This window comes from Streptopelia decaocto (assembly GCF_964273445.1).
Source record: "Streptopelia decaocto genome assembly, chromosome: 1".
Lineage (NCBI taxonomy): Eukaryota > Metazoa > Chordata > Aves > Columbiformes > Columbidae > Streptopelia > Streptopelia decaocto.
Genome location: NC_138663.1, coordinates 160,393,857 through 160,419,953, shown reverse-complemented (window position 1 = coordinate 160,419,953; position 26,097 = coordinate 160,393,857). Strand labels below are relative to the sequence as shown.

General features: G+C 39.0%; 1 protein-coding gene across 1 annotated transcript in view; it reads left to right on the top strand.

Moving 5' to 3' along the window:
- Positions 1–10,604: 10,604 nt before the first annotated feature.
- Positions 10,605–26,097, top strand: part of GPC5 (glypican 5) — a gene marked incomplete at both ends in the record, with an annotated part of 669,870 nt that continues 654,377 nt past the window's right edge. Inside the window, one exon of the mRNA XM_082070921.1 lies at positions 10,605–10,764. Within this exon, the coding sequence (XP_081927047.1) occupies positions 10,605–10,764 (160 nt within the window). The remainder of the gene's footprint in view (positions 10,765–26,097) is intronic.

Here is a 26,097-nt window from a genome sequence, read left to right as displayed (position 1 = left end):
CACCTCTTGGTAAATAAATGCTTCCTGATGTCCAGTCTAAACTGTCCCTGGTGCAGCTCTGAACCATGCCCATGTGTACTATCACTCACTGTATACCAGGGAGAAGAGATCAGCACCTCCTGCTCCACTTCACCTCCTCAGGAAGCTGTAGACAGCAATGACATTGCCCCTGAGTCTCCTTTTCTCCAAGTTCAAAGACCACAGCCACTCCTCATGGGACATTGCTTCCAGCCCTTTCACAAGCTTTATTGCCCTTGAGACATTCAAGGACCTTCACATCCTTCTTAGATTGTGGGGTCCAGAACTGCACACAGTGCTCCAGGTGAAGCCACGCCAATGCTAATTACAGCGGGACAATCACATCTTCTGACCAGCTGGTTACTCTGTGTTTGTAGTGCAGGATGCAAGTTGCGCTCTTGGCTTCCAGGGCACACACTGCTGACTCACATTGAGCTGCTGCCAACCAGCACCCCCAGGTCCCTTTCTGCAGGACTGCTCTCCAGCCACTCCTCTCCCAATTTATACTTGTGCCTAGAGTTACTCTGTCCTAGGTGTTAAATTTCATGCCATTAATTGCTCAATGCTCCGGTTTATTTAGAACCCTCTGCAAGGCCTGTCCCTTGAGAATGAACAGCACCTCCCAGTTTGGTGTCCCCAGCAAACTTGCTGAGCCTTCAGAGCCACAAAATGGCAGACCTTGGAACAGCTGAGGCATTTGGCTGCCTTAACCCACTTGGTACAGCTCAGTGACAAATTTATGGTAAAATAGGTGCTGTGAAGAAATGAAATGGGGGAACAAATACATATCTGGATTTGAAGATAAAGAAACTTGAAAAATCAAAAATATTGGCTATTGTGTTGAAGTACACTTTGAGCAGAACATGCAGGCTTTTTTACAGTATGTTCTGAAGTGAGTTTGTTTCCATTTTGCTGTTTAATTAATTTCCTGTAAGTATTTGAAAATTATGGAAATAATTGTTTGCAGTTATAAATGTGTTAAATTCTTTATAAAAGGCTTGTATAAACTTGTTTCTGTGAACTGATGCACAAGGAACTGCATCTGCTCTGTACCTCTGTCAGTAACTGTCTTGAGTGTCTAATTGAAGGGAAAACTGGAAGAGGTTCTGGGATATTAAGTTTGCATCATGTCTTTAGAGGTAGCAATATAATAATTTGAGATAAACATACTTTTTTATCAAATCCAAAGTTTTCAGAATTTTAATAGGGTAAACATGATAATGTTGTGTCTTAAGTAATGGAAGAAACTCAGTGGTGACAGAACTTACTTGCATATTGTGTTTTGTATAAACTATTCTGGAATAGAAGTTAGGTAGCTGTTGCCATTTTTGAACAGTTGGTGGCTCCAATGCTTTGCAGCTGTCACTATCCATAATGCCAAAAGAAGTTAATTCAGTTCTAGCTGTATTGAACTAGTCAGAAATTTAGAAAGAAAATCAGAATCAGGAACTTAATAAATAGCCAAACACTTCTAACTTGCCTTTTAAGCCACTATGTAAATACCCTTCTTAGTTTTTGAAATAAGTGTAAACTCCAGTATTGCTGTCTAGCTTAAAATAAAATATAAAGGTCTCCTTTGCAAAGTATCAGTTTACAATCAGTAGCAATATTATTAAAACAAGCATAGCTGACAGCATTCCTGCTCCATATTGCAGGATTATACAGGCAAGGCAGGTGACAGCTCTCCTGACCAAAAAAAGGAGAGGGGGAATAGTCAAAGAATTCATTCCCAGAAAAGAAGCAGAGATGAGCAAATATCATGAAGACAATCTTTAAATTGACTCACACAACTGCTTATATATGTAAAAAAGGGAAGTGCTTTTGTTTAGACTTTGAAATAAAGGATTTAGTGGGCAGTGGAGTTTGACAGAGCAGGTGCTGATTAGCTGTCATTGCAGGAACATTTAATAAACATGAGACTTGAATAGGATGGACAACTTTGTAGAAAGTGTGAGTCCTAGAAGTCTAGAAAGCCTTGGATAAATGTGTAGAAATGAAACTAGGAACTTCAGTGATGACTTTTTTTCATTTTTTTTGGCGCTAGAAAATGATTGGAGAGATAAAACATTTCTCCCTGAGTTTTCCACGTTCTAGTGAAGCGGAAAATATAGACTCTCACCAGTTTCCGTTGGAAAACTACAGTTTGTCTGTTTTGATGGAAATATTTGTATTATGCCATCCTGAACTACTGTAGGTACCCCATGGTCCTGTTTTCCTTCATGCCTTGTTTCTCATCTGAATTGTATTACCGTGCTGTCTTCTTGAATCTTCTGTAGCTTACGGTGGGAACAGCACTGCAGGACAAATTAATGGGGAGCGCAGCCTTGCAGGTACAGCTTAGCCCTCCAAATTAGAGTGAGGTAGAGAACAGCTTGACAAGACACAGTCCAGTAAAATCTTGTAGTGCCCCAAAACTACATGCAAGTGCAGTTTGTGTGTAGCATTTTATTTCTGTAGAGTTGAATGTTATGAGCTGATGGAGTTCGGTTTGGGGGTGAAAAAAAGGGTGGTGTGTGTGAGGAGCCTTTGCAATGCACAAACAAAATTCCTTACAAACACACTTCATTTTTATTTCTTTATGTTTCCTGGAGGAGACAAACAAAAAAAATAGCAGTGTTGATCAGAATTTGTCAGTTTTGATTGCTGCATAGCTTCATACTATTGTAACAATGTTTCCTCAAACAATATATTCTAGCAAAATGGAGCCAGAAAAAGGTATAATTCTAACACCTACCCTGACACACTGTTTTTTCCTTTGCTTCTAAATTTAAAATTTTTTGAACTAATTTTTTATACAAAAGTCAAAAGAGCTGCACTTGAAGACAAGGCTGGAATGTAATTAGACATACAGTATTTACTGAAGAGCTGCTATTGCTTTCCCTTTAAGCCTATAAACTGCTTTCCAAGTATGTTATTTGTTCAATTTTTGACTAGTATTTCTGAATATTGCTACTGTTTTAAGGTACTAAGTGTTCATATATTCTACTGAAACCAAGTAGTACTAAGATTAAGCTTACATGCTTGTATTGTCCTTATAATGCTCTGAAACAGTCAGTGGATAACAACGAGCTAACCTCTCAGAATATTTACATGCTGCAATGTCTAACTCTTGCTCCTACGGTGAACTACTAAGTCACTCACATGTAATATATACTTTCCATGAAAGTTATGTTAATGCTATTGGTGAGACAGGAAAAATGCACAATTTGGAGATCTTCATCCAGGATGTCCTTTGAGGTAAGACTAGTCATTAAGGGGGAGCAGTTTGTTTCCAGTTTGTTTCCAGTTTGTGAAAGCTTTTGTTCCCATGTAAGAGTAAATGTAGTTTCTTTGGGTGGCAATAAGATGTGCCTTTTTTTTTTTTTTTTTTTTTTTAATTATTATGAGGACCTGGGACTGTTTTCATACACCAGTTTCGTTTATCTGTTTAATAAAAAGTGGGAACTAAACTTGATGTACAGCTTCACAAGTAGTTCAGGGGTAGCTGTATTCATGAAACCTTGTATGGTGGTTGGCTTAGATATTCAAAGTAATCTGGTTTCCACTTGAAAGTTTTCTGTAACTGAGGTATTTCTGATATGACGCCACAGTAGTACCCATTAACAAGTTGTTATGGGCAGATAGGCATTAACATCATTATACTGTGTGATTTTTATTTTTTTCTAATGAAATGTAAGGTTGGAAATTTACTTTTTGTATTGTGATTTTCATTAACTAGTTCCGGAAGGTTTTGTGTACTGATGGAAATAGCATCTTGCTAAATATAGAGTGATCTATAGAAAGAGAGTGTGATGGAGTTTGGGAGGTTCAACAGGCTTTCAATGGAAAGTTATGGCTGTATTTTGCCTCAAGTTGTGCTGGAGAGGCTTATATTGGGAATCAGGAAAAAAGTTTTCACTGAAAAGGTTATCAGGCATTGGAACAGGCTACCCAGGGAGGTGGTTGAGTTACCGTCCCTGAAGGTATTGAAAAGACATATAGATATGGTGCTTAGGATCATGGTTTAGTGGTGGATTTGTCAGTGTTATGTTGATGGTAGGACTTGATGATCTCTTCCAAACTAAATGATTCTGTGATTGTATGATTTATAATGCAGAAGGAGATCAGTGCTAGCACTTTGAGATAAAATCCCTGATAATCTGTAGAGAGAAATTGGAGCCCAGTGCTCCTTCCTTCCAGTACCCCCGACTTGGTAGACTGAGGTTCTGCTCTCCCCCAGAGCAGTTGATACAACTATTACAGTGCATGTTGGGGTAACCTCAGAGACTTTATTGCATAGTGCTGTCACTTTAAAAATACATTAATATCTCCCATGTTCACCTGGGAAAGGTGTGGAAAGTTTGAATCTGTGTCAAGCAGACAGAGACAGCCAGTCACTTGCATCTAGAATGTGTGAATGGTATTAAGGAAAATGAGGGTGTCTGTGTTCATTTTCATGTGACCAAATTACTGTCTTTTGGTTTGAACTTGGGATTTGATAGGCATTCTTTCATGAGTTTGATTCGGGTGGGACCTAATGGTGAGGTAGATTACCTGCTCAACACTGACAGCTACTAATGATCTAAAAATAAGAGCCTGGGAGTCATTAGTGGTGAAAACTTAAGCCCTTGATGACTTTTTGGAGTGCCTAGGTTTGCCCTGATTTTTAAATGACAGAATGCTGGATTTAGTGCCAGTGAAAAAGTATGCACCTGTAACTGTCTGGATTATATTGCTTGAATTGGGATCTTGGGCTCAGTCGAGAAGAGTTAGGAATCAACTTCTTATTTCTTCCTAAGGGCAAAACTCAGTGCAGAATTAAATTTGAGAGCTGTGGCAGGATCATTTTCAGTTCTGTTCTGTGGGCAAAAAACCACACTTGGAAATACATGGGAGCTGAAGGAAGAAAAAAAACACCAACAAGGGTTATACCTCGCTGGATTAAGTTTTTGTATGAGGAGTGAAATAACACTATGGGCAAAGACAGTGTCTTCCAACTTCACTGTTCGGGCTTGCTATGTGTTAGGGTTGCAGGGACAAAAAGGAAAAAAGAACATAGACACCTTTTATCTTTGAATATCTCTTTGCAAGACTCTATATGACTAGCAGAAGTGGCATGGTACTGTTAGGTAGGGTCTGGAGTTCTGAAAGATGCTGTAATCTGGGTTTAGTTGTCTTAGTGGAGTGTCCTGAGAGGCATATTTTTTCACTTTTTTACTGGTGTTCTAAGTAGAGTGCGAATGTGGCTCTAGCTTGTTACTTACCTTGGAGCTTGTGTAGGTAAGTATATTTACAAGGCAGAACTGAGGCATTTGAGGTTGGTGTTTTGTGGGTGTTTTTTTTGTTTTGTTTTTTTTTTGAGGGGCTGCACCTTTTTGGATGTTCTTATGTCCCCCTGCTTGCCTGGGGAAAAAGACAGGAAGCTACAATAAAACCTGGTACACTACAAATGCTTTTGTCCAGTTGCAGGAAGCTAGAATATTGAGTGTGTTCTGTTTAGGTGCAAGTCATGTGCTTTATACCTCTTAGGAATGGTTTTTAACATGTTTTGCCCACCAACAAAACTAAGAAGCTGGGCATGAACTACAGAGGTAAATGCTTCCCAAGTTGCAGGGGCATGAGGAATAGTAACCAAAGCTGTGAGTTTACATTTACAGTAGGAGTATCTACACATGTGCATACTGACCTACCTGCTGACTTATTGAGGTGGTACCTGGTCCTCTTGGCAGCATCTCCTGGGCCATCCTTGTTATAACAAAGTAAAAGTATTGTAAACATCAGATATGGACTAAGGGAAATTGATTCAAATCTCTAGGCATGATGAAACATGAGTTTGAGTTTATAAAATGTGAACGACTGTCCCTTTGTGGCATGTGGGGAAAAGAAGAGGTATCGCCCATGTATTCTGTGTTTAGAGATGACCAAAATTTGTTGACCTTTTGTTGATGTTTCAAAGAATAATATTTAAATATCTGCAGAAGTCTGGGTTTTTTTTAATACTGATGATGCTAAACTGAAACTCAAAGCAAATGTAGATGTCTTTCATTTTAGGATCAGTGTGCAGAACTGTACTACTTCCAGTTACACAACAGATTCTTCCTCTGTGTTACATGCTAGTAGTTTGTAGTAGTTGCTGCTTTGCTGCTGTCTCCCTTTACTGGGAATTCCCTCTTAGGTGGAGTGTGGTTTTTTTGTGTGTGGTTTTTTTGTTTGTTTATTTTTTAAATAACTCCAGCCTGTACAATTAAGACATTAGCTATCCTGCAGGGAAGACAAGTGATATTAGTGAAAAGATGACAAATTAAGAATGTTCACTCTAGAAAAATCAGAGGAAGTCTCCATGGAAACAGTGTACCTAGCAGTAAGGAGAGTACTTTTCAGAGTACATGTCTGAGTGCTGAGGTATGCTTGAAGTATAAATTATTAAAGAAAGAAAACCTTTATGAAAATACATGTGCAATTACATTCTGGATGCTGTACTCTGAAGTGAATACTTGGCATTACTATAAAGAGCCGAAGCTCGCTCTGTGCAGGCGGGGTGCAGCGTTTGTCCTTTGCGAAGCCTTTTTCTTTTCACTTTACGGGACGAGGCAGCAATTGCAGAGCTCTGAGCAGTGTAACTCAGGGTGGGAGTGACGGGGACCCTTCCCCAGCATGGGGGGGGCTCACCCTGGCCGCGTCTCAGCGCGGTTTCCAGCAGGGGGCGGCAGAGCGCGGGGCGGCGCCCGCCGCTGCAGGCGGGACTCGGGGCGGCCGCTGCCGGTGACCAGGGGCGGCAAACCCCGGTGAGCGGCGTTTACAGGCGAGATTGGCAGGTAGAGGCACGAGCGGTCACGCTTTTTTGGGTCTGCCAGCGTGTGTTTCTGTTTTTTTGTTTTTGTTTTTTTCGTCTGACAGTTTTACCGATTTCACTCCTCGCATGTGCGGAGTTAACACACACGCAGGGAATTGGGACAGGAGGGATACTGGTGCAGTGGTGCACTGGGGCTAGCAGCGATTGAAGTTTAGACTGGAACACAGAATAACAGAATAGCATTGGTTATGCACTTGGGGGTTGGAGTAGGCAATGCTGAAGGTCTACGATATTTGTTTGTGGCCTTCAACTCCTTCCCCAGTGTTCTCCTGTTCCTACCTGAGGTCTCAGCTGACAACACTTTGTAACTGCAAGCATGAAAAGAATAATACTGTTTTCTCATTAATATTGCGTAAATATTTTCAGTTAAAACTCTTTTTTTAAGAAGAAAAAAAATACACTTTTTGAGAACTTATCTTCAAACACAAGTCAAACTTTTGCAATACTAGTATCAACTCTTTTAGTGCCGTGGTTAATAGACCCTTAGATTAGTGAAATTTAGAGTTGTGTGTGAAGTTTTACTGGTTGCACTCTAAGTTTATGGGGTTGCTGATAACAATGTATGGTAGTGCTATGAATCAAAATGCTGTATAACTTTTAGCCCTAGTTTACTAGCTTAGTTATGTCAACCTAAAATAAGAGGACATTGGTTGTTTTTCTTTTTTTTTTTTTTTTGTTTTGTTTGTTTGTGTGTTTTGTGGGGTGTTCTTTTTTGGTTTTTCCTGCCATAACTTCAGGGAGCTCCATTTGAAGGCTAGGATCCCTGCTCTGTTCAAACCTGTATAAAAGGCAAAAGGGTAGTATCAGAATAAAGAGCTTAGAGAGCATGTATTAAATGAAATGCCAGCAATAGATAGATGGAAGTTACCACAGGGACTGGGTGGGAACATACTAGTCAAAACAGCAGTCCGTGTTCTTAATTGAATGCTTCCTTAATTGCTGTGATACATAAAAAAATAATAGTTAAAAGACTCATAGTAAAGAAAGTTTTGAAGAATGACTTAGAAGAATGAAGCAGCGTAATGGATGCTTGAACTACTTTCAGATATGAGACAAAGTAGGAGATAGCATGAAAGTATTTGATCATTTCAGAAGGTGGAGATGGTGGCAAGTGCTGTAGTCATCTGGAAGTGGAAATACCCCTTTGCATCCTGAGATGGGAACAGCAAAAAAATTGAAGCCTAATTGAAGCCATGTGACTTGTGTTTGACATGAAAAAGAATGTGAGGAAAAGTGGATGTGGCCAAAACAAGTCAGGTAAGTTGGTTTTGTAGCACCTCTCTGAAAGAATACAAACTAGAAAGATGGCACAGCCAAATAAAGTGTTTTTAGCAGCTGGAAGAAAGTTACAGTTTTAGGATGATGTGATCCCGATGGATTATTTGAAGGTGTAACCTCTTCTTACATTGCTTCTGTGTTTCAGGTAATATAGTGGTATTGTTCATGATAATTAAGAAAAGGAGGCAAAGGGAGAATTTGTGGAAGTGGTATTCTTTAGTAGTCTTGAGCTGACAGCTAGGTATCCACGAGAAGCCACCAAGGGCACATGTCAAGGCTTTGATTAAGAAAAGAGACAAGTCTGTAGTCAATGTTCTCTCTCATCAAGTTCTTGTATGTATTCTCCTGTTAAAATTAGACCAATCTCATTTTCTCTGTGTAACTGTGAATATGCAGAAACCTTTTCCAGAATATTTGATTAATGCAACTTGTTAGCTAAAATCAGGGAAGCTTCAAAGCATAAAACCTGCAAGAAAATTAAATTCAGTCTTGCAATTAAGCCAAAGTTAATTATTTCCTTTATAGTCCTTATGCTAAAGTAATAAAAACAAACAAACAACCTGAAACCAACCCCTCGAGCCCCCAACAAACAAAAAAACCTCACCTCACCTTTTATACTGAATCTTGAAAGAGCTAGTTAAAACATGTATATTCAATTTCTTACCAAAAAGCTCCATTTTCCCTTTACATGTTGAATTAGAGGATAGAAGTTTCTCTGAGTTGCTACTAGTGGAAGATGGGAGGAAGTACCGATTCAACTTTAGAACCTCATGGCTTTGGGTTTTTCCAAATTGTTTGTTGCTGTTGGCAAACTTCTGTACAGTTGTGAGGTGAACAAGAATTTTTTTTTTTTTAATTAGCAATATTTGTTTGTATTTCTTAGCCTGGGATATTTTTTCCCCCTGTTTCCTAGTACCTTGTTTTCACATTTATTTTGAGTGCTCCACATCTTGGACTGGCTATTGAGGCTGGCATTTCATGATTCCCCAAACCTCCTCTACCATCTTCAAGGTGCTGAATAAGATCCTACATTTTCTGGCTCCCACATTCAGATTGTTTTCCCCAGTGATATTTTTCAGTATTTAAAAGTGAGTGTTTTGCTGACTGACAGAGTTCACTGCCTACTACCAGCTTCCACACAAAGTACTGCATTTTAAAAATTATTCCTATTTATCTAAAATAAATGTTATTTGCATTTGCATAAATGTTGTGTTTTCCCCTCTTTTTCCTCATGAAGGGCCTAAAATATCTTTCTGTAGTTTGCTTTATCAAGAGGATTGTAACCTGTCATCTGTGTTCACTCTATATCAACAGTGTAAAACAGTAGAACAAATTCCGTTAAAAGACATTTTGTATAATATATGTTGGAACTTGCTGGCAGAAAGAACCTGCCAAGTCCAGGAGTATTGATGGTTCAAAAAAGGAAATAGTAGTCCTCTCTGCTTCTCACAAACTGTCACTCAGTAGACTGGATAATGTTAATTTAATGGCATTCTTTTATAGTTCAGAAGAGAAATGGTTGATCTCTAGTGCAAGTTGTAATAACCACCGGTGTGTCAGTTTATTACCCGTATTCAAATGGATGCATAGAAAAATTCACACTTAGAAATATTTTTGCAGTTTTGTGCTGAAATTGCTGCCACAGATAAAATATTTAAGTGAAAGCTGGGGTAGACTGATGCTGTACAGTGCTCAATGACCACCAGCTGCTTCAAAACCGACAAAGAACAATTTCCAGCTATAAGGGGTAAGGTGTGACATTTGAATTTGTGCATGGAGGGAATTCTTAACTTTGGCATCAAGGAAGCTATTTAGAAGATAACCTGATGAGTCCCAGCTGCTTCCTTGTCTGCTCTGACAGATGCCTTTGGACTTTGGCTTGTAAACATGAGAGGGTTTTGTAAACTGGTCCTTTGTCACTTTTGCTTGAGATAACTGAGACTTCTGAAGACCTCTTGAAGATAGCTGAATTCTTGGAGACTTCTGTCAGAAAAGTAAAAGTTTGGGATTTGAAGCCAAACTGGATTGTGTATGTTACTGCCTGCTTGTGAGGCTATTGCGAATAGTTCCTAAAAGCACTCCAAATTATTTTAAATCTCTAATTTTTTTTTATGCTTGCTGGGGTTTCTTTCTTACCTACCAATGCGCTGCTTCCTTTCCCTACAGGTTTCTCCTCCCCACCCCGCACCCCCAACGCTCCGGCTTGTAGGTGGGGTCTCCTCCGCGTCCCCGGTCCCCTACGGGGCGGTGTGAAATCACCGCGACTCGGGCAGTGGGCAGCGCCCTCCTGCTGTCGCCCCCGGGGCAGGGGGTGCGCCCCTCCTCGTTCGGGGGGAGCAGTGGGCCGGGCCGGGGGAGGGTCCCGGCGGGGGCGGTACCGGCACCGGCAGCCTCGCCCCCCTACCCCGCGCCGGCGGACACGGGACCGGCCGGGTCGGGGTGCCTGTGTCGCGGTCCCTGCGGCAGCGGGCGAGCGATGGGGGTGAAGAGTCTCAGCGTCCTCAGGCTCGGCGTCCTGCTCCTGGCCGCCGCCTCGGGGGATGTGGAGCCCCAGCCGAGCTGCGAGGGCGTCCGGAAAGTTTTCCAGCTGCGGCAGCTTGGCCCCCTGAGAGGCATCCCGGAGTCCCCGCGGGCAGGTGAGGGAAAACTTGCCGGGGGCGGAAGGCGCCGGGAGCTGCCCTGCCTGTGTGCGGGGACAGCGGGTTTGAATTTGGTGCCGCTGGCGGTGATTAGTGGCTGGTGCCGGCGGCGGGGCTGCAGCTCCGCTGGGCATCTCTTGTCACCCGCTGTCCGCGTCCTTGCGCCCGTCGCCGCGGCCGGGGAGCGTTCGGGCGGCCGGACCTGGCTTTCTACCGACATCGGGGGTTGATGGGGTCGTTGTGGTGGAGGGGAAGATGTCTGGCTCTTTACTCGGGGTGTGGGCTCTGCAGAAACTGGAGCACCCCGACACGTGCCTAAAATCCCCTGGTGCCCACTTCCGTGCCGTACCGGGTGCCGCGCAGAGGAGGGAGCCAGTTTGAGCCGGAGGGTCACCCTGCTGTCAGCCGTCCGTGGGCAGGCACAGGTACGTCGGTGCCAGAGCAAACCCTGAAGGAAGGGGAAAGACACCGAACTGCGTCTTGGGCTGTCGGAGTTGGTCTTGTGTGAAATTAGAATGATTTGCACCACTGCAAGTGGTGCATCTGCACGTTTTGTCTACTGAACTTCTGCTTGTAGATGTAACAATAAAATTCCTGGAAAGTAATGTCTTCCTGACAATTTGAGTACATCCTAACATTTATATCAATAAAGAAACTTTTTTTAAGTGGATGCTAAATTATGTGACAAAGCGTGTATGTAATAACACTCACCTTCTTAGAGTTGTTTCCAGACTCCCAAAAACCTCAATTCATTTCAGCGGTGCTAATCACAAAACTAAAATGCAGATATTTTCATGGTCAGAGATTCCCCCCCCCCCCATCTGTAAAGTGTGTTTGTGTTTAGATGACAAGTTAACTAGAACATGTGAGTCAATACTTTTCCTGCCAGAATATAATTTCTTCATGTAACTAAAGGGGAATTTTCATTCCCCTTACTTTAAAATATCAATAGTGTCTTCCTTTTTTTTTTTTTTTTTTTTCCTAAGATAGTCAGTGAGGTTTTTTTTTTGTTAGTTTTTGAAAGCTGAGATAAGGCATACTATGTTTATTCCTAAAGGAATCACTTCAAAATACAGGTGTTTTTTGTTGTTGTTGTTTTTAAATGACTCTAATTTAAAACATAATGGATAATTCTAAACTTAAGACACTCAATATTGCATGTGCAGTTTACAAATCAAAGTACTATATTTAGGTTACCAATACATTTGATGACAGGTGTTGTCTTCTTACATTGTCCTTAGCTACAGATGTTGTCATTCTCTTCACTAAAAATAAAATAAACACTTTAATTGGAAAGCATGATTAGATGCTGTGCAAATGAAGATGTCTGGAAAGAGAAATATGAGTCAAAGTCCTGTCAGTGATTTGATTTTTTTGTGTTGATTTCTGTGAATAGCATCAATATGAGTGATATGGTATCAGTTTGTCTATATTCTTCTCATTCCTTAGTCTAATGTAACCATTACACTTTCTCTGCCATTGTCATTTATTTTGATGCCATACATTCACTTATATAGTGGGAGTAGGAAGGAAACGTCTCAAGAGAAAAGAACTATGGTGCCTTATGTATGTTTCTTTTGCCCTGCTCTCTGATTTTTCTCCCTTCCTCCATAATATTTTTATAATACCACTCTCCTTTTCTTCTTTTGACTTTTCTGTATTTCCTGTTCCTGAAGCAAAAGATGGCTTTGAATTATAAGAGTAATAAAATAATTATTTTCTTCACTTGCCCCTGCAAGCAGCAGTCGGCAGGAGATGCGGTGCAGCTGTGTGCTCAGCAGCCTTTCACTCTCTGAAGGAATTACGTGGCTGCGGACAGCCTGGGAAACACCAGCACTCAAAGAGCTGAGGACAAGCATCAGAGTTCTTGCTCTGATTAGCTTTGATTGTAGAGGTACATGAAACAAATACCTGTGAACAGTAAAACCTTTTCAGAATTAGAGATGACAAGAAAATGGGGATTAAATGAGTATTTTAGAAGGTTTAGGTGCAATTAAAGGTATTCGTAGGCTGGAAACAGAATGTGAAAAGGAAAGAAACGTCACTTTTGCTACTGATCTTCTATGTTAAGCCTTCTTATGAGGCAAGAAGTGAAAAATATTTTAAAACCTTTTCTGATGGCACTTAGAAATGTGTGTGTTTGTAATACTGTAACACACATAAACACTTCATGTAGATGTCCACTTGTGAAAGCAGGTGTCCAATCTGCCCTTTTAAGGCTTAGTTCAGTTGCTTAAATGTAGGCATCTGGTACCATTTGAGTTTCCCTAAAGTCTCTGGAACATCCCCATGGAGCCAGCAGGTGCGAAACCTCCAGGAGACTCACATTCTTCTGGAGCAGCGGTGAGTGGGATACTTGTGGCATCTCAGATGCTACCTGTGGGCAGCTGCTCTGCACTGTCAATGCAGCCGATGACATCTGGGAGCTACTCAGCAACCAAACTGTAGGTGTTGACTTCAGACCAAGCTGTGTAGATCCTTTGTCTCATATTGTTGACATTTCTTTATTTTAGTGGTACCTTTGACCTAGCTTGTACAAGGACACCTTTAAGTGTCTTAAGCAGAGTCACACTGTTTATGTGGAGAAGGATCACTAGCTGAAAGAGTGGGAATGTTAGTTGGTGTATGAATTTGTATAGTGGAAGGCTACCTCTACAGTCAATAAAATTATAGGGAAGAAGTTGGCTTATATTTGCCTTGTTTTTATTGTCTATATTAAAATAGAAGACTGTAGCATTCACAACTGTGTTTTTTTACTTTTCTTAGTGACACTTAAAAACTAAGCAGACTTATATCAGCAAATCATGGAAATTATTATTCTTTTCATTTGGGGACTGCCATGTGTCCATATTTTGAAGTTATATTAGTTCAAAAAACTATGCATTATTTTATATAATTAGTTTTGCAGTGATTGTATGTAGTTCATGTATCTTTAACGGAGCAAAAATATGCAAAAATGCCAGATACATGCACAAAGGTGATCTTTTGAATTTGTGTTACCACTCATGTAACACAGGATATCCTGGTGTTGAAACTGGCAACTAATAATCAAGACAAATTAATTTCTTTAATAAAACCAAGTTGTGTGATTGTGGTTTTTTGTGTTTGTTGTTGTGTGTGTGGTTTTTTTTTCCTACCTCCCAGCAATGAAGAAGCTTGGCTAACTGTGCTCAGTCTTTTGTAAACTGTAACAGTGATTTGTGAACTGTAGTACAGACTTATGCTCACCCCCATCACATAGTATATTGAAACACTTATCACTTTCATACTGATTTTAAGTTGCAAAAATACTTTGCTTTTTCCTGTGTGATCTGTGCTACTAGTGCGGTGCTGAGACTGTATGGAAAAACCTCAAGAATTAGAAATCCTAACAGACCCTTTTTGTTGTCTGGAGAATCAAACAACATGCAAAGCATGAATTAAATGTAAAAAGGCCTTAAAGTGTGTGTGTATTTTTTTTAAATTTAATTCTATTTTTGTAGATATATGTGACTTGGGTTATTTAAAAAAACCCTAGTTGTCTGCAGAATGCTTTTTTTTTTTTTAAAAAAAACCCACATCTATTTATTTCCTATGCTCAGTTTCCGGTATCATAACCTAAACAACTTTCTGGAAGAATTCTACCCTTATACCCTATATATGATAGTAAAGCTAGATCTTTTAGCTCTAGTTGCTCATTTTTCAGACAGATTCTTGTTCTTTCTTCTCTGGTTTCCTTCTCTCAGAATATGTAGAATAGCAGAATGGGATGGACAGTAAATCAGTCACCCTTGCCTTCTTGACAAAGGGCGTCCAGTTGGTATGTCAGTGAGCAAACTGTCAGGCTTCTGATTGCACCAAAAAGCTGAATTCCATGGCTTATTGAAAAATGTTAAGTTTGCTGGAACTTTAGAATCAAACACTTCCTGCTGAAGTGGAAAAAAATGCTGGAGATATTTTTCTAAGTTCTCAGTACGGTGTTGTGTGAGGGTTTTTTTGTTTGTTTGTTTGTTTTCTTTTGTTTGTAGGTTTGTTTGTAGATTTCTTTACAGTGCATTTGGGAGGTCTTGTGTACAGTTATGAGAACAAGAAGCATAATAAAGAGTGAAGACTTTGTGACTGCAAAAGCTTTTGGATAGACAATTGTTAAGGATATGCAACTGAATGAGCAAGACAAACTATATTTGAAGGATGAGATGATATCAGAAAAAACTGGTGTGTTATACTCTTTTGTTAATTCAAGTTAAAATATTTTTGTGAATGCAGCTTAATGTAACCGTGGAAGTCAGTTTAAAACCCAGATCAGATTGCCTTTGAATTTTAATTTGGTTTTCTAATGCGAGTTACATTCAGGTAATCTGGATTTTTGTTCTGTTTGAAGTCTAATTGAGAAAATATTTTTCTTCTTGATGTGTGCAGACAGGGGCACTTCCAGTTACTCTGTCAAACTGACATTCAGATCTCCAGATAAAGTTTTAGGTGGAGAGCACCTCTGGATCCACAAGAAGGTCACTGTGAAACAATTCTTAAAACATTTGGGGATTAAAAACAACAAAGAAATGAGCTCAACTACCTCGCAGTTTTCCCATTTCTATCTACCATATTTCAGTGTCCATGCTGCTAAATACAGAGCAGAAGACCAACTCCTGGTTCTTGTGCAGAGTGGAACAGATTGACTCTCATCTACATCGTTGTAGAAGGGACAGACTGTCCTCACTCAGTAGTGTTTGCTCTTGAGTCTTCTCTACATCCAGTATAATGCTCTTGTAATGCCAAAGCACTATGAATTTTTGGAGTTCCCTTTCCCTGCAATTCAAACAGTGTTATAAAAAGGACAGCTTTTTTGCAGGCAACGAGTGTGGTGTAACATGATTGCATGTTGTGTGGGTGCATGGAGGGATGCCTGTACCTCACTAGGGTGCCTGCTGGTAGGATGATGGTCTCAAAGGATGTTAGGAAGGAGCCAAACCTGTACTGCAGTGTTGCCTACGGTATCCTCTGAAAGCAGTTTGAAGAATGCACCATATCTAGAAGGGCAGCTGGGCGCCGCACTGAGGGAAATCCTGGTGCCATCTGAACAGAGTCACAGAAAGAGGTGAGGTGATAGTTCAACAGTGTGGACAGTCAAAGCCAGGGCCTTGATGCTGAGCCCTGCCTCATTTGGCAATGCTGAAGTATTTCACAGCAATCGTAATGATGGTGATTAATGCTACGTCTGGAGTGGTGGCTCTAACAAAAATAAGTTAATATATATTAGAGGGCAAGCATGAGAAGGATTCATGTCTGATACAGGTTGCAAATCCTTTTTGTGATAAATCCCTGGTTTGAACAACTGCTTTCAGGCACTGTTTATCATGACAATCTTAGGTCTGTTCTGGGATTTTTTAGACTCTGGATTTGATCTCATGGAAGTATTTGTCTAAGTAGACAGGCAGAAATTTACCATGCATCTGGTATTTTCTCTTCTTGGCAATTTACGTCCTCATCCTGTCAGCACTTGTTTATTTCAAGTTACTGAAAATATGGATGTGTATGGTTGAGACCATGAATGAAAGTTTGAAATCAGTTCCAGATCTTCTAGAAACAGGTAAACCTAAACCTAAGAATAGTTACATTATATTATTGCTGAACTACCTTTACTGCACCTATATAGATTGTTTTCAGTTGTAAAACTTTTCCTATACTATAACTGTTTTTGTTAATAGACATTTATTACAGTCTAAGTTACTTCACTTCTTGCTGTCTTGTGGTTTTGTCTAAAAATAGATTGCAGTGTAGACCCTTCAGAATTTGGTACTGAAAAGAGCCAATATTCCTTATTGGAGCAGAAAATGTTTTCTTACTGTGTTTCAAAATAATTGGTTATCACAAAACAATTCTTCTGGAAGATAGGATGACTTTTCAGATGTGAAAACATAGAAAATAAGTGGTGTGGTGGTTTGTTTTTTTTTTTTTTAATGTTTGCTGTACTGAAATTTAATAACCCGTTTCACTTGCTGGTTTATGTATTCTCTTTCGAAACATTATCTGTAAGCTGTTGCTTGTTCTGTAGCTTGATAAAGAAACAAGTACAAAGCCGCTCTGTGGATTCTGAGCAACCACTCCATTCTTAGTCAGTTCGGTTAATTTGCATGTTGTATCTGATTACTTTTTCCTGACCAGTGAAAGCAGCTATGTTTAATGAGCTGGAACAGAAGTAGGTCAATATAATGTTCTTTATACGTATGTGATTAGAAGTCTCAAAGTATAAAACAAAGTTCCCTTAGGGTTGGGAATGATATCCATGTTAATTATTTACCATAAAATCAAGGGAATAAAAGAATATTGAAGAGTCAGCTGAAACCATAAACAAATATTCATTATTATTTCAGAGTTTTGCTGTAAGTCTAAATATCTTCTTGAAGCTATTCTAAAGCCCATCATAAGCCTAGATAAAATTTCATATTAGCTTCTGCTTTACAAGAGGCAAAGTGCAGAAGATTTGAAAGCTAAGTAGTGCCCAACATTTGTTTAAAATATTAAGCACAATTTGGGTAATAGAGCTAATCTTTAAGTTACTTAATTTTAATACTAAATGGGTATTATGCATGTCTGTACCTATATACATATGGAATTGCACATGAGAAGATGACATGTATAGTATTTGTTAATAACTAAAATGTAGTTGTTGAGAGATCATACATATTGGAAAAATTGCCCAAAGGTTTTGTGCAAGATCTGATTTTCTGAACTTCATAGGAAAAAGGAGATCATTTTTTCTAAGAAATAAAGCTGTTTACTTGTGAAAGAGACATATCAAGTCAGTAGGAGAATGAGAAATAATAGAAGTTCTAATTTTTCCTTGGTTTAACAACTCAGCTGTACACTTCTGATTGTGAAATCATGGTTTATTATACAAAGCCGTTGACTAAAATGATGCTATATGCAACACAATATTATTTGCATTTGAGGCAACTTGATAATAACACTTCATCAAGTTTTCTCTCATAAATCTTCAGTTCCAAGCAGAGAGAGGAGATTTACATGTAGTTACTATCTGCTAAGATTTGGAGGGTAAGGTAGGTCATCTTATATACATGCTAGTGAGGTGTTTTTTTACTATTTTTAAATACTAGCCATCTGTTGCTGCACAGTGATCAATAAAGCTGTTTCATCATGTCTCAGTTATTCCAGCTGTGTCTGGGTCTTTCGGGTGTGTGCAGAGCTCCAGCTTTGCCTGTTTGTTTCCTGGTGTTAAGAATGTTATAGGAACTGCCAAATCCAGCAAGTGCTGCTTCTGGAAATTCCTCCTGGCTGCTGGGTACACTCTGAGAGTTCACTGGTGATGGTTGCTAGTGAAAACACACACTTCCTTTACAAATCACAAGCACACCCACATTCATGGATCCCTTGAATGTCAATGTCACGGCCTTCCAGTCTAATATCTGTGACTGATTCCCCTTAACTGCTGTGCCAGTCGCCTTCTGCTCTCCTCTTCATCAAGTTGGTCCAGCTTAATGTTTGCTAGCGAACAGATATGTGCACCCACTCATTAGTCTCACAAGGTCCTCCACTGCTGAAGATCCGTTGAATATTAGCATGGGCTCTCTGTTTCCCCAATATCCAGACTCTGGGCCCTGTAAAATGTGATTGCTTTCATGTTATTAGTAAAACAAAATGGTGTGTGTTACAACTGAGGGTAGCATCAGGAAAACCTGGCGTTCTTTTTTCTGTCTTTTTATTCTGCACTAGGAACAGACTTGAGTTAAATGTAGTGACCTTACTGTGATAAATGTGTTCCAAAATGAAGGACAAAAAGAAGAAAAATTAGTTTTGATCAGGAAATCTAGAGCCCAAAGCCAATCAGGAAGATATACAATTTACCACTTTACATTTTCAGAGAAGGGGCTTGAGTTAAAAGCATGGTATCTGTGTGTGTATTTAACATCAATGACTTTAATTGGTGCTAGAAGCTAAACAATTGTAGCACTTGCCTCTTTTTAACATCAATGAATTAATCTTCACTACAATAACAACTAAAACATAGCGTACAGTAGTCTTGAAATTACACAGGGAGAGAGGGGAAATAGAGAGGCAGTGTGAAAATTGTTTGGCAGGACCTACTTCATCCACTGACTGGTGTCTCCCCCAGCTCCCTCACAGCCCGTGTGGGTAAATCTTCCTACCCCTGTGCTGGAGGAGAACATCAAGTGTCTGCAGCAGAACATCAAGTGCCTGGAGCTCAGTATGGAGCTGATACATGGCCAGTACCCCTGTGGGGACCCAGTGTCTGGGAAGTGCTGCAGCATCCCACAGCTAAGATGTGCCCAGGCCCACACAGAGTCGAAACCAATAACTACCTAACAGAATTTGTACTTCCTGAAGAAATCACGAATGAAATTATTAGCGATCCCACCAACACTGCGGTGCTGCCAAGGTTAAAATTCAGGAGCCCTTTTTCTCTACTGTTGTGTAGATTTATTACTGTACATTGCCCTTCTGCAGACAACTCCAAAGCAGAAAAAAAAAAAAAGCAGCAGAAACATAAGTTATGAATTATCAAGTGGGCACTCTGCATGCTTTGAAGAGTCGCTTCATTAGTTGGGTTTTAGTTGTGTTGTCTTTTTTGTCTTGTAGCTGCTGTCATATGTTTTCCTAAGGGGTAACATGCCAAAAGTTTTACTCTGGCTCTTCAGTAACAGTTGTGGCAATTTAGCAAACAGCCAAATCAAATGGCTGATTCCCCCTACACCTGCAAAAAACTCAAACAAATCAAAACCAACCAACCCTGCCCTGCTGCTCCCCCAAATCAAACAAAAAAACAACACAGAAGAGAAGAAAAGTGGAGGATGTTTAAAGATGTCATAAACAAACACAAACCAAACCAAACCCGAAAGGCATTGTCCATGCTGCATTTGGATCAAACTGAACTCCAGCCAAGTACAAACCTCACTTCTTTATTTAACAAATCAATGACATATGTAACAGAGAAAGGCAAAATACTTGTTTATAATACTTGAATACCATGGAAACACTTATATGATGCTCTAAAAAAGAGATACTTAATATTTCAGACTAGTATTTAAGATCATAGACCTTGTCGAAAGCTATGGTCAATAAAGACTGTGATTGATCTCTGCATATGTGCCCCTAGAGAACAGCTAAAACATATAAATTCTTGTTGATGATGTTAATGCAAGAGTTCAATTTTATTTTTTTAATTACCCTTGTGATTCTTAATGCTTTTCACTTCAACTGTACTAAAATAGCGAACCTAGCCTTGAAAAACAGATTTGAGTGTATTCATTATGTTCCACCTATATTAATTTATCCTTCTCTTTGTCATTTAATTCTGGCTCAAACTACTGCCATGTTTCATATTTTGCCAGATTTGTTGGGGTCTTATATTGTACTTCAAATTTTCAGAGGTTAAGAAGAAAATAAGAATAGTTAGGAATATTAAAGTATGAAATCAAGAAATATGAAAATTACTGATAATTGCTCTAGAAAATAAATATTTGTAATTTTATATAAATAGGTAATTATATTGAATATTTATAAAAGAGAGGTACGTGCGATGAGTGATTTGGTTCCTAGGCTGCTTTGTGAAATTGGAAGTGAGGAGCATGTTGAGAATGATTGCTTCCAGGGTCTGGTAGAGTACAAGTGTTTGGAAGCCAAAGCCTTTGTGAGGAGTCTCAGAGCTAATGGTAAACTGGAACACATTGCGGGAAGAGTGGAGAGACCTTTTTCAGAATAATATAGGAGCAATGAGTTATATTCTGTATATCTATAAATGAAATAATTTGATTAGTGTTTTTGACCTTATAAAACTGATGCAGCATTGAGGAAAAGCCACGTTCCAGGTTGCTCCAACTTAGCTTCTGTGTCAGTCTCTAGAGTAGGTGCTGAGCATGTTTCTTGACAAAGATGGGCTTTGGGCAAGGTCAGACATTAATTTCAACATATATCACATAGTAAAATTTCTAATAACCCAAGAGGTTTCAGCAACATAGGAGTTCATAATTTAATCCAGATGTTTGTCTGATTAGATATATTGATGAAATGATGAATTTGTGCCTAGCTATTCAGCTTCTATTTCTTGAGGCCATCTTAGAGGACAAAAATATTATATTAATAGGATATTTCCATTGTACAGTACCATTTCAGCTGTACTTAAATTAATGGACTTATTAGTTACCAAATGCAAGTTTGAGCAGCAGTATTAATATAATGATGTAACAGACACCTCAAAATCCATGCATGAGGGTTAAAAGATCTCTCTGTCCTAAATGTGTAATATCATGATTGATCCCCCCATCTCACCTCCCCAGCACTCTTTCTTCATAAGCCTCGCTGACTAGAAACTTCTTTATGAAGATAAAAGACTTTCCTGGAAGAGCAGAATTGGAGTTTCAGAAAAAAAAAAAAGTACTGCAAAGGACTGTAAAACTGCTTGGTTTGTCAATGTGAGACCAATAGACAAACACTAATAGATCAGTTGATATGACTAATTCTTTCTTTTTGAGCTTTCTGCTGATTTGTTTGAAGGTTAAAGAGAAATCATATGCAGAAATAAATTTTAAAAATACAGAATCTATTTTAAAATAAGCAAACATAAGTAAAACTTTTCCTTTTCAGAAGAGAACCTAAAGAACTTATATAGGAGAATAAAGAATACAGTAAATCTGAAATCGGTGTGGTATTGAAATGTGCCCAAACAACTTAATAACGTGGTTCCTCTCTTTTTCAGTGTCTATTACATGACTAGATAGCTGCCTGCCTTTTTTCTACCATAGTGAGTTGTTTTTTGTTACAACCAGAAGGTAATATTCAGTAACCAAAAAGGAGAAAAGGCTGTTGTGATGTAATACGGTAAATATTGCTATCAGTATAAACACCTTTTCTTAGGTGTGTTGCTGCTGGCATACTACAGGCTATACCTTGTCTTATCTCAGACTGTGATACTCTTTGAGAATAAAAAAAAAAGGGGGGGGGGCAGATAGAGAACTGTGTGTCAAACCTGTGGATAGACCTTTCTGGTGTGACGAGTAAATATTGCTGCAGGCTTATTTATCGTTCCTTTAAATTGTTGTAGGTGGATGGTATGTTAGTCCAGCTTGCTGCTTGCTGTTTTAACAATATACTATTTTCAAAGTCTCATTTACTGCAGCTAATATTTAAATTAATTAATATTCAGTATGACAGCAAATGTATCTAATCATGAGCGAGAGGATTTGAAAGGATTAATAGAATGTTGCATTGCTTTATTTCCTTAAATAATGTCAATTTAAACATGTTTTGCATTAGGGTAATTGTACCTGAAGGTGTATGTGTTTTATACACGTGCAGCATAAGTCACCCCTGGAACAGGTAGGATTAACATAGCTTTAATCCTTACATTTCTTTATTTGAATCATGCACCACTAATCTGGTCTCTTGACCCATTTGTTTGAGTAATGTACTCTCTCTTTCCAGGTCTAAAATTTGCCGAAGCCGTTACCAGTGCCTTGAAAAACAAATTCAACTTTTAAGCAACTGTCATAATAGCTACAGCTATAGGTTGCAGAAAAACAAATTTTCATGTAGTTCAGGTTCCATCTTTGCCTGTTTTAAGTCCTAGACTTGTCCAGCCTTAAGCATAAGCATCTGCAGCGGTTGCTTGGGGTCCTGTGACTAGATCCGTTCCTACTGCTGCTCCTTCCTCACTTTTATTGTGTTTTAGATTCTCTGCAGCTATTGCCCCCTGCATAGAGGCCTGTATCCAGAGCAGCTCATCTGCATTACAGAATCACAGAATGGTTGGGGTTGGAAGGGACCTCTGGAAATCCTCTAGTCCAACCCACCTGCTAGAGGAGGTACACCTAGATTGCACAGGAATGTGTCTAGGTGGGTTTTGAATGTCTCCAGAGAAGGAGACTCCACAACCTCTCTGTGCAGCTTGTTCCAGTGGTCTGGCACCCTCAAAGTAAAGAAGTTTCTCCTCCTGTTTAGGTGGAACCTCCTTTGCTTCAGTCTGTGCCCATTGCCCCTCATCATATCATTGGGTACCACTGTAAAGAGGGAACCTCCCTCAACCTGCTGGTCACACTCTTCTTAATGCACCTCAGGATACTGTTGGCCTTCTTGGCCAAAAGGACACATTGCTGATTTATGGTCAAGCTGTTGTCCACCAGAACTCCTAAGTTCTTCTATGCAATGCTGCTTTCCAGCAGGTCCACCCCTGACCTGTACTGGTGCCTGAGGTTATTCTTCCCCAGGTGCAGGACCCTACACTTGTCCTTGTTGAATTTATACCACTCTTACATGATGTAGCAGTTTCTACATCTGCTTTGTTTTATCCTTGGCTGTGATCTGAACTATTGCAGGCCATGCCATTATTTTGTAAGGAAAGGTACTATGAGAGAAGTCTTCAGTATTTTGGGAGTGGGGTGGTGATGTCTAGGACTGGGAATTTTGTAGGAAGGAAGGGATGGTCAGCAGTGCACATTGGAGAGCTGGTCTGGACTGGGAGTTTGGATGCAGTGGGGTCAAAAGATTAAAATGTGGCTTGGGGAAGCATGGGCTGTGCAGGAGGAGATGGAGGAGAGTGAGGCTGTATAGAGATGTTTATATGGTTTCTGAGGTTGTGGAGCGCTGATGAATGTTTTTCTTTCAATGTTCATAAGAAAATTATTTTAAGATAATTATTAATGTTGCTCAAAGGGAAACAACTTTGGTTTTGGCTGACTCTGATACTAAGCATTTTCTTTGGCATGAATAACATAAATACTAGAGTAGTTAATAAATAGATAATTTAATAGACCACCTTAATATTTCAGCATTATTTTCATTCTTCTGCTGACTTGGAATGTTGGTGGATGGAATATATGAGTTTTCACATGACAAGAGATTTGTAAATATAGCTGGAAGGGAGACATTACTTAGTTTGTAAGCCGTAAAAAAATTACATACTGAAGAACATGGAAATTCTATTTTAAAATAAATGATGAGGGTAAATAACCTTCAAAACCATCAAACTATATGAGGAAAAAGATACCTTGTAGCAATAGTATAACACTTAAGAAATAAAATTTCTTAATACTTGCAGAAGATCAGTGATTTGTACCTGAATTAAAATAATGTTTTAACTTTTTCTTGTGATAGTGAAGGTGTTCAGCTTCCCAGACTGTGATTTGTAGGTGTACTAATCACTGTGTGTTAAACATCTACTGTAAGCCACTTCAAAGAGATTTACAGGGATATCACTTGCTTAGATCATTTTCACATCTAGAGGTTATGTTCTTACTTTTGCATGCTACCGTGAAGGCAATCTCAGATTTGTGATTTCTATGTGGTAGTTAGTAAACAGGATTTTTTTAATAGTATGTGCTGCTTTTCTTTTAACATGGCATTTACTTCTGCTTATGTCTGTGAAATGGATTTATTTCAAAGCACACATTCTTACCATGGGCACTAAACTGTTGTTGTGTATATGGAGTCAAACACTTGTCTTTGTAAATATGAAGGAGATATATCAATTCCTTGACAGCTCTTTTCACCAAAATTAATTAGCTTTGTCTGAAAGCTTACATCATATCACCTAAAGCATGAAGCAGAAAAGATCCTTTAAAAATTAAGAGAAATTTTGTAGTATTTACCACTGGAGGTTCAAATGTGTCTTCCTTCCACACCTGCTTTTGGAGGGAGGGACCAGGAGTTTTGAAGATGGAAACCACTGATGCCAGAAGAAAATGTTCAGCAAATCTGAGACCATATTATCTGCAGTTAGCAAGCGAAAATTTGTATATTTGTCATGGGAATCTAATTGCTTTTCTGTAGTACTGTAGATATAAGTGTTCATTCAGGGTTTGAATAACTGTTTTTTGGTTTTTTTTTTTTTTTTTTTGTTATGTGGTGTGGGGTGTTTTTATGTGTGTATGTTTTTGTTTGGTTGGTTTGGTTTTGTTGTCCTTATCATTTACCTATTTCATTCTGGTCCTGTGGTTTTCTAAATGTGATTTCTAAGGAATCTTCTGGATCATTTCTACCTGTCTAAATATGGCACAGTGGGTTCCTGCTTCATGATTTGGGTTGCTGTATGTAAGTAATAACATTTTTTCCCCACTGTGTAGCCGAACTTAATATACAGGGCTGTGAGTCCCTTCATTAAGATCGCTTCAACCAACACATGGATAAAGGGACTTAAGTTTGATATAATGAATTTAAACACTTTGCCATTCTTCCAGAATGCTCTGGTCCAGCCCTCAGTAGCTTAACTTTTCCGTTTTAGCTTTCTGGAATATTTTATTTAAAACACATAATTTATGTAAGATAATTAAAGGAATATTTAGAGTGCAAAGTGTGTAAGGCCTCCTTTTCCCCATAACTATAGTCATACTACCTTAGAATGATTTATCGGAGAAAAAAAGGGGGAAAAAATGAAAGATTTAAAAGGGATGTTAAATCTTGAGAATTTAGTGGTAGGGAAATTAAAGCTTGAGTAAAAAGAGGTGGTGTAAGAGCTGAAAGCAAATATAGAGGCAAGGGCAATGTGGATTTAAGTTTTTACTTTTTAACTTCTTACTTTTATTCTTCTGATCATGATCTTACCTTTTTACCTATTATGAAGAAAGAATGGTGCATATGCATGCAACCCCAGAAGCTGAATTCAGTCCACAGAGCAGATAAGAAAAGTTTCTTGCTATATTTGGTAGAAATCTTGTGATATCTGTGAGTGAAACACTGTATCTGAGAACAAAATTAGGATTGGACAGTGATATTTTGTATTAATACAATTTAAGTTCTCGTACCTTTCTTCTTTCATTAAATGTTTGTTTCCTCATTTTAGAAAGCATTGTTTACATACAGTGAGAATAAAGGTTTTAAATATATGATAACAAGGAATGTATTAAGGTATTTTTATGCTTGATTATGCTCAGTTATTAAAATAAACAATGAAATGGACAATTGTTATAACAGTACTGAATTGCCCCTCTTGAATTTCAGCATGCCCAAAATTTGAAAAGATGCACTTTTCTGTTAATATTTCCCAACCTATTGGTGAAGTATTGAATTGGCATGACAGATACATGGGAATGTTAGACATTAGAGAAGGACACAGTAAGAGAGGTTACACTGGAATTCATGACTGTTCCATATAAAAGTTAGTATGAGAATATTAATTATAAACTCATCAGGAATGGGCTTCCTACTGGTGTATTTGTAATATTTAGCAGTAGTTAGCTCTTTCCAGTCCAGGATTTACAGAATCTGGGCCATGACCTGGCCCAGCAGTTCAGTACTCTGGATTATGTACAATGCTTATCCCATGTATTTTATCAATATATTTAACAATATTCACAGCTGGAATAAGATTACAGTGTCAGGGAA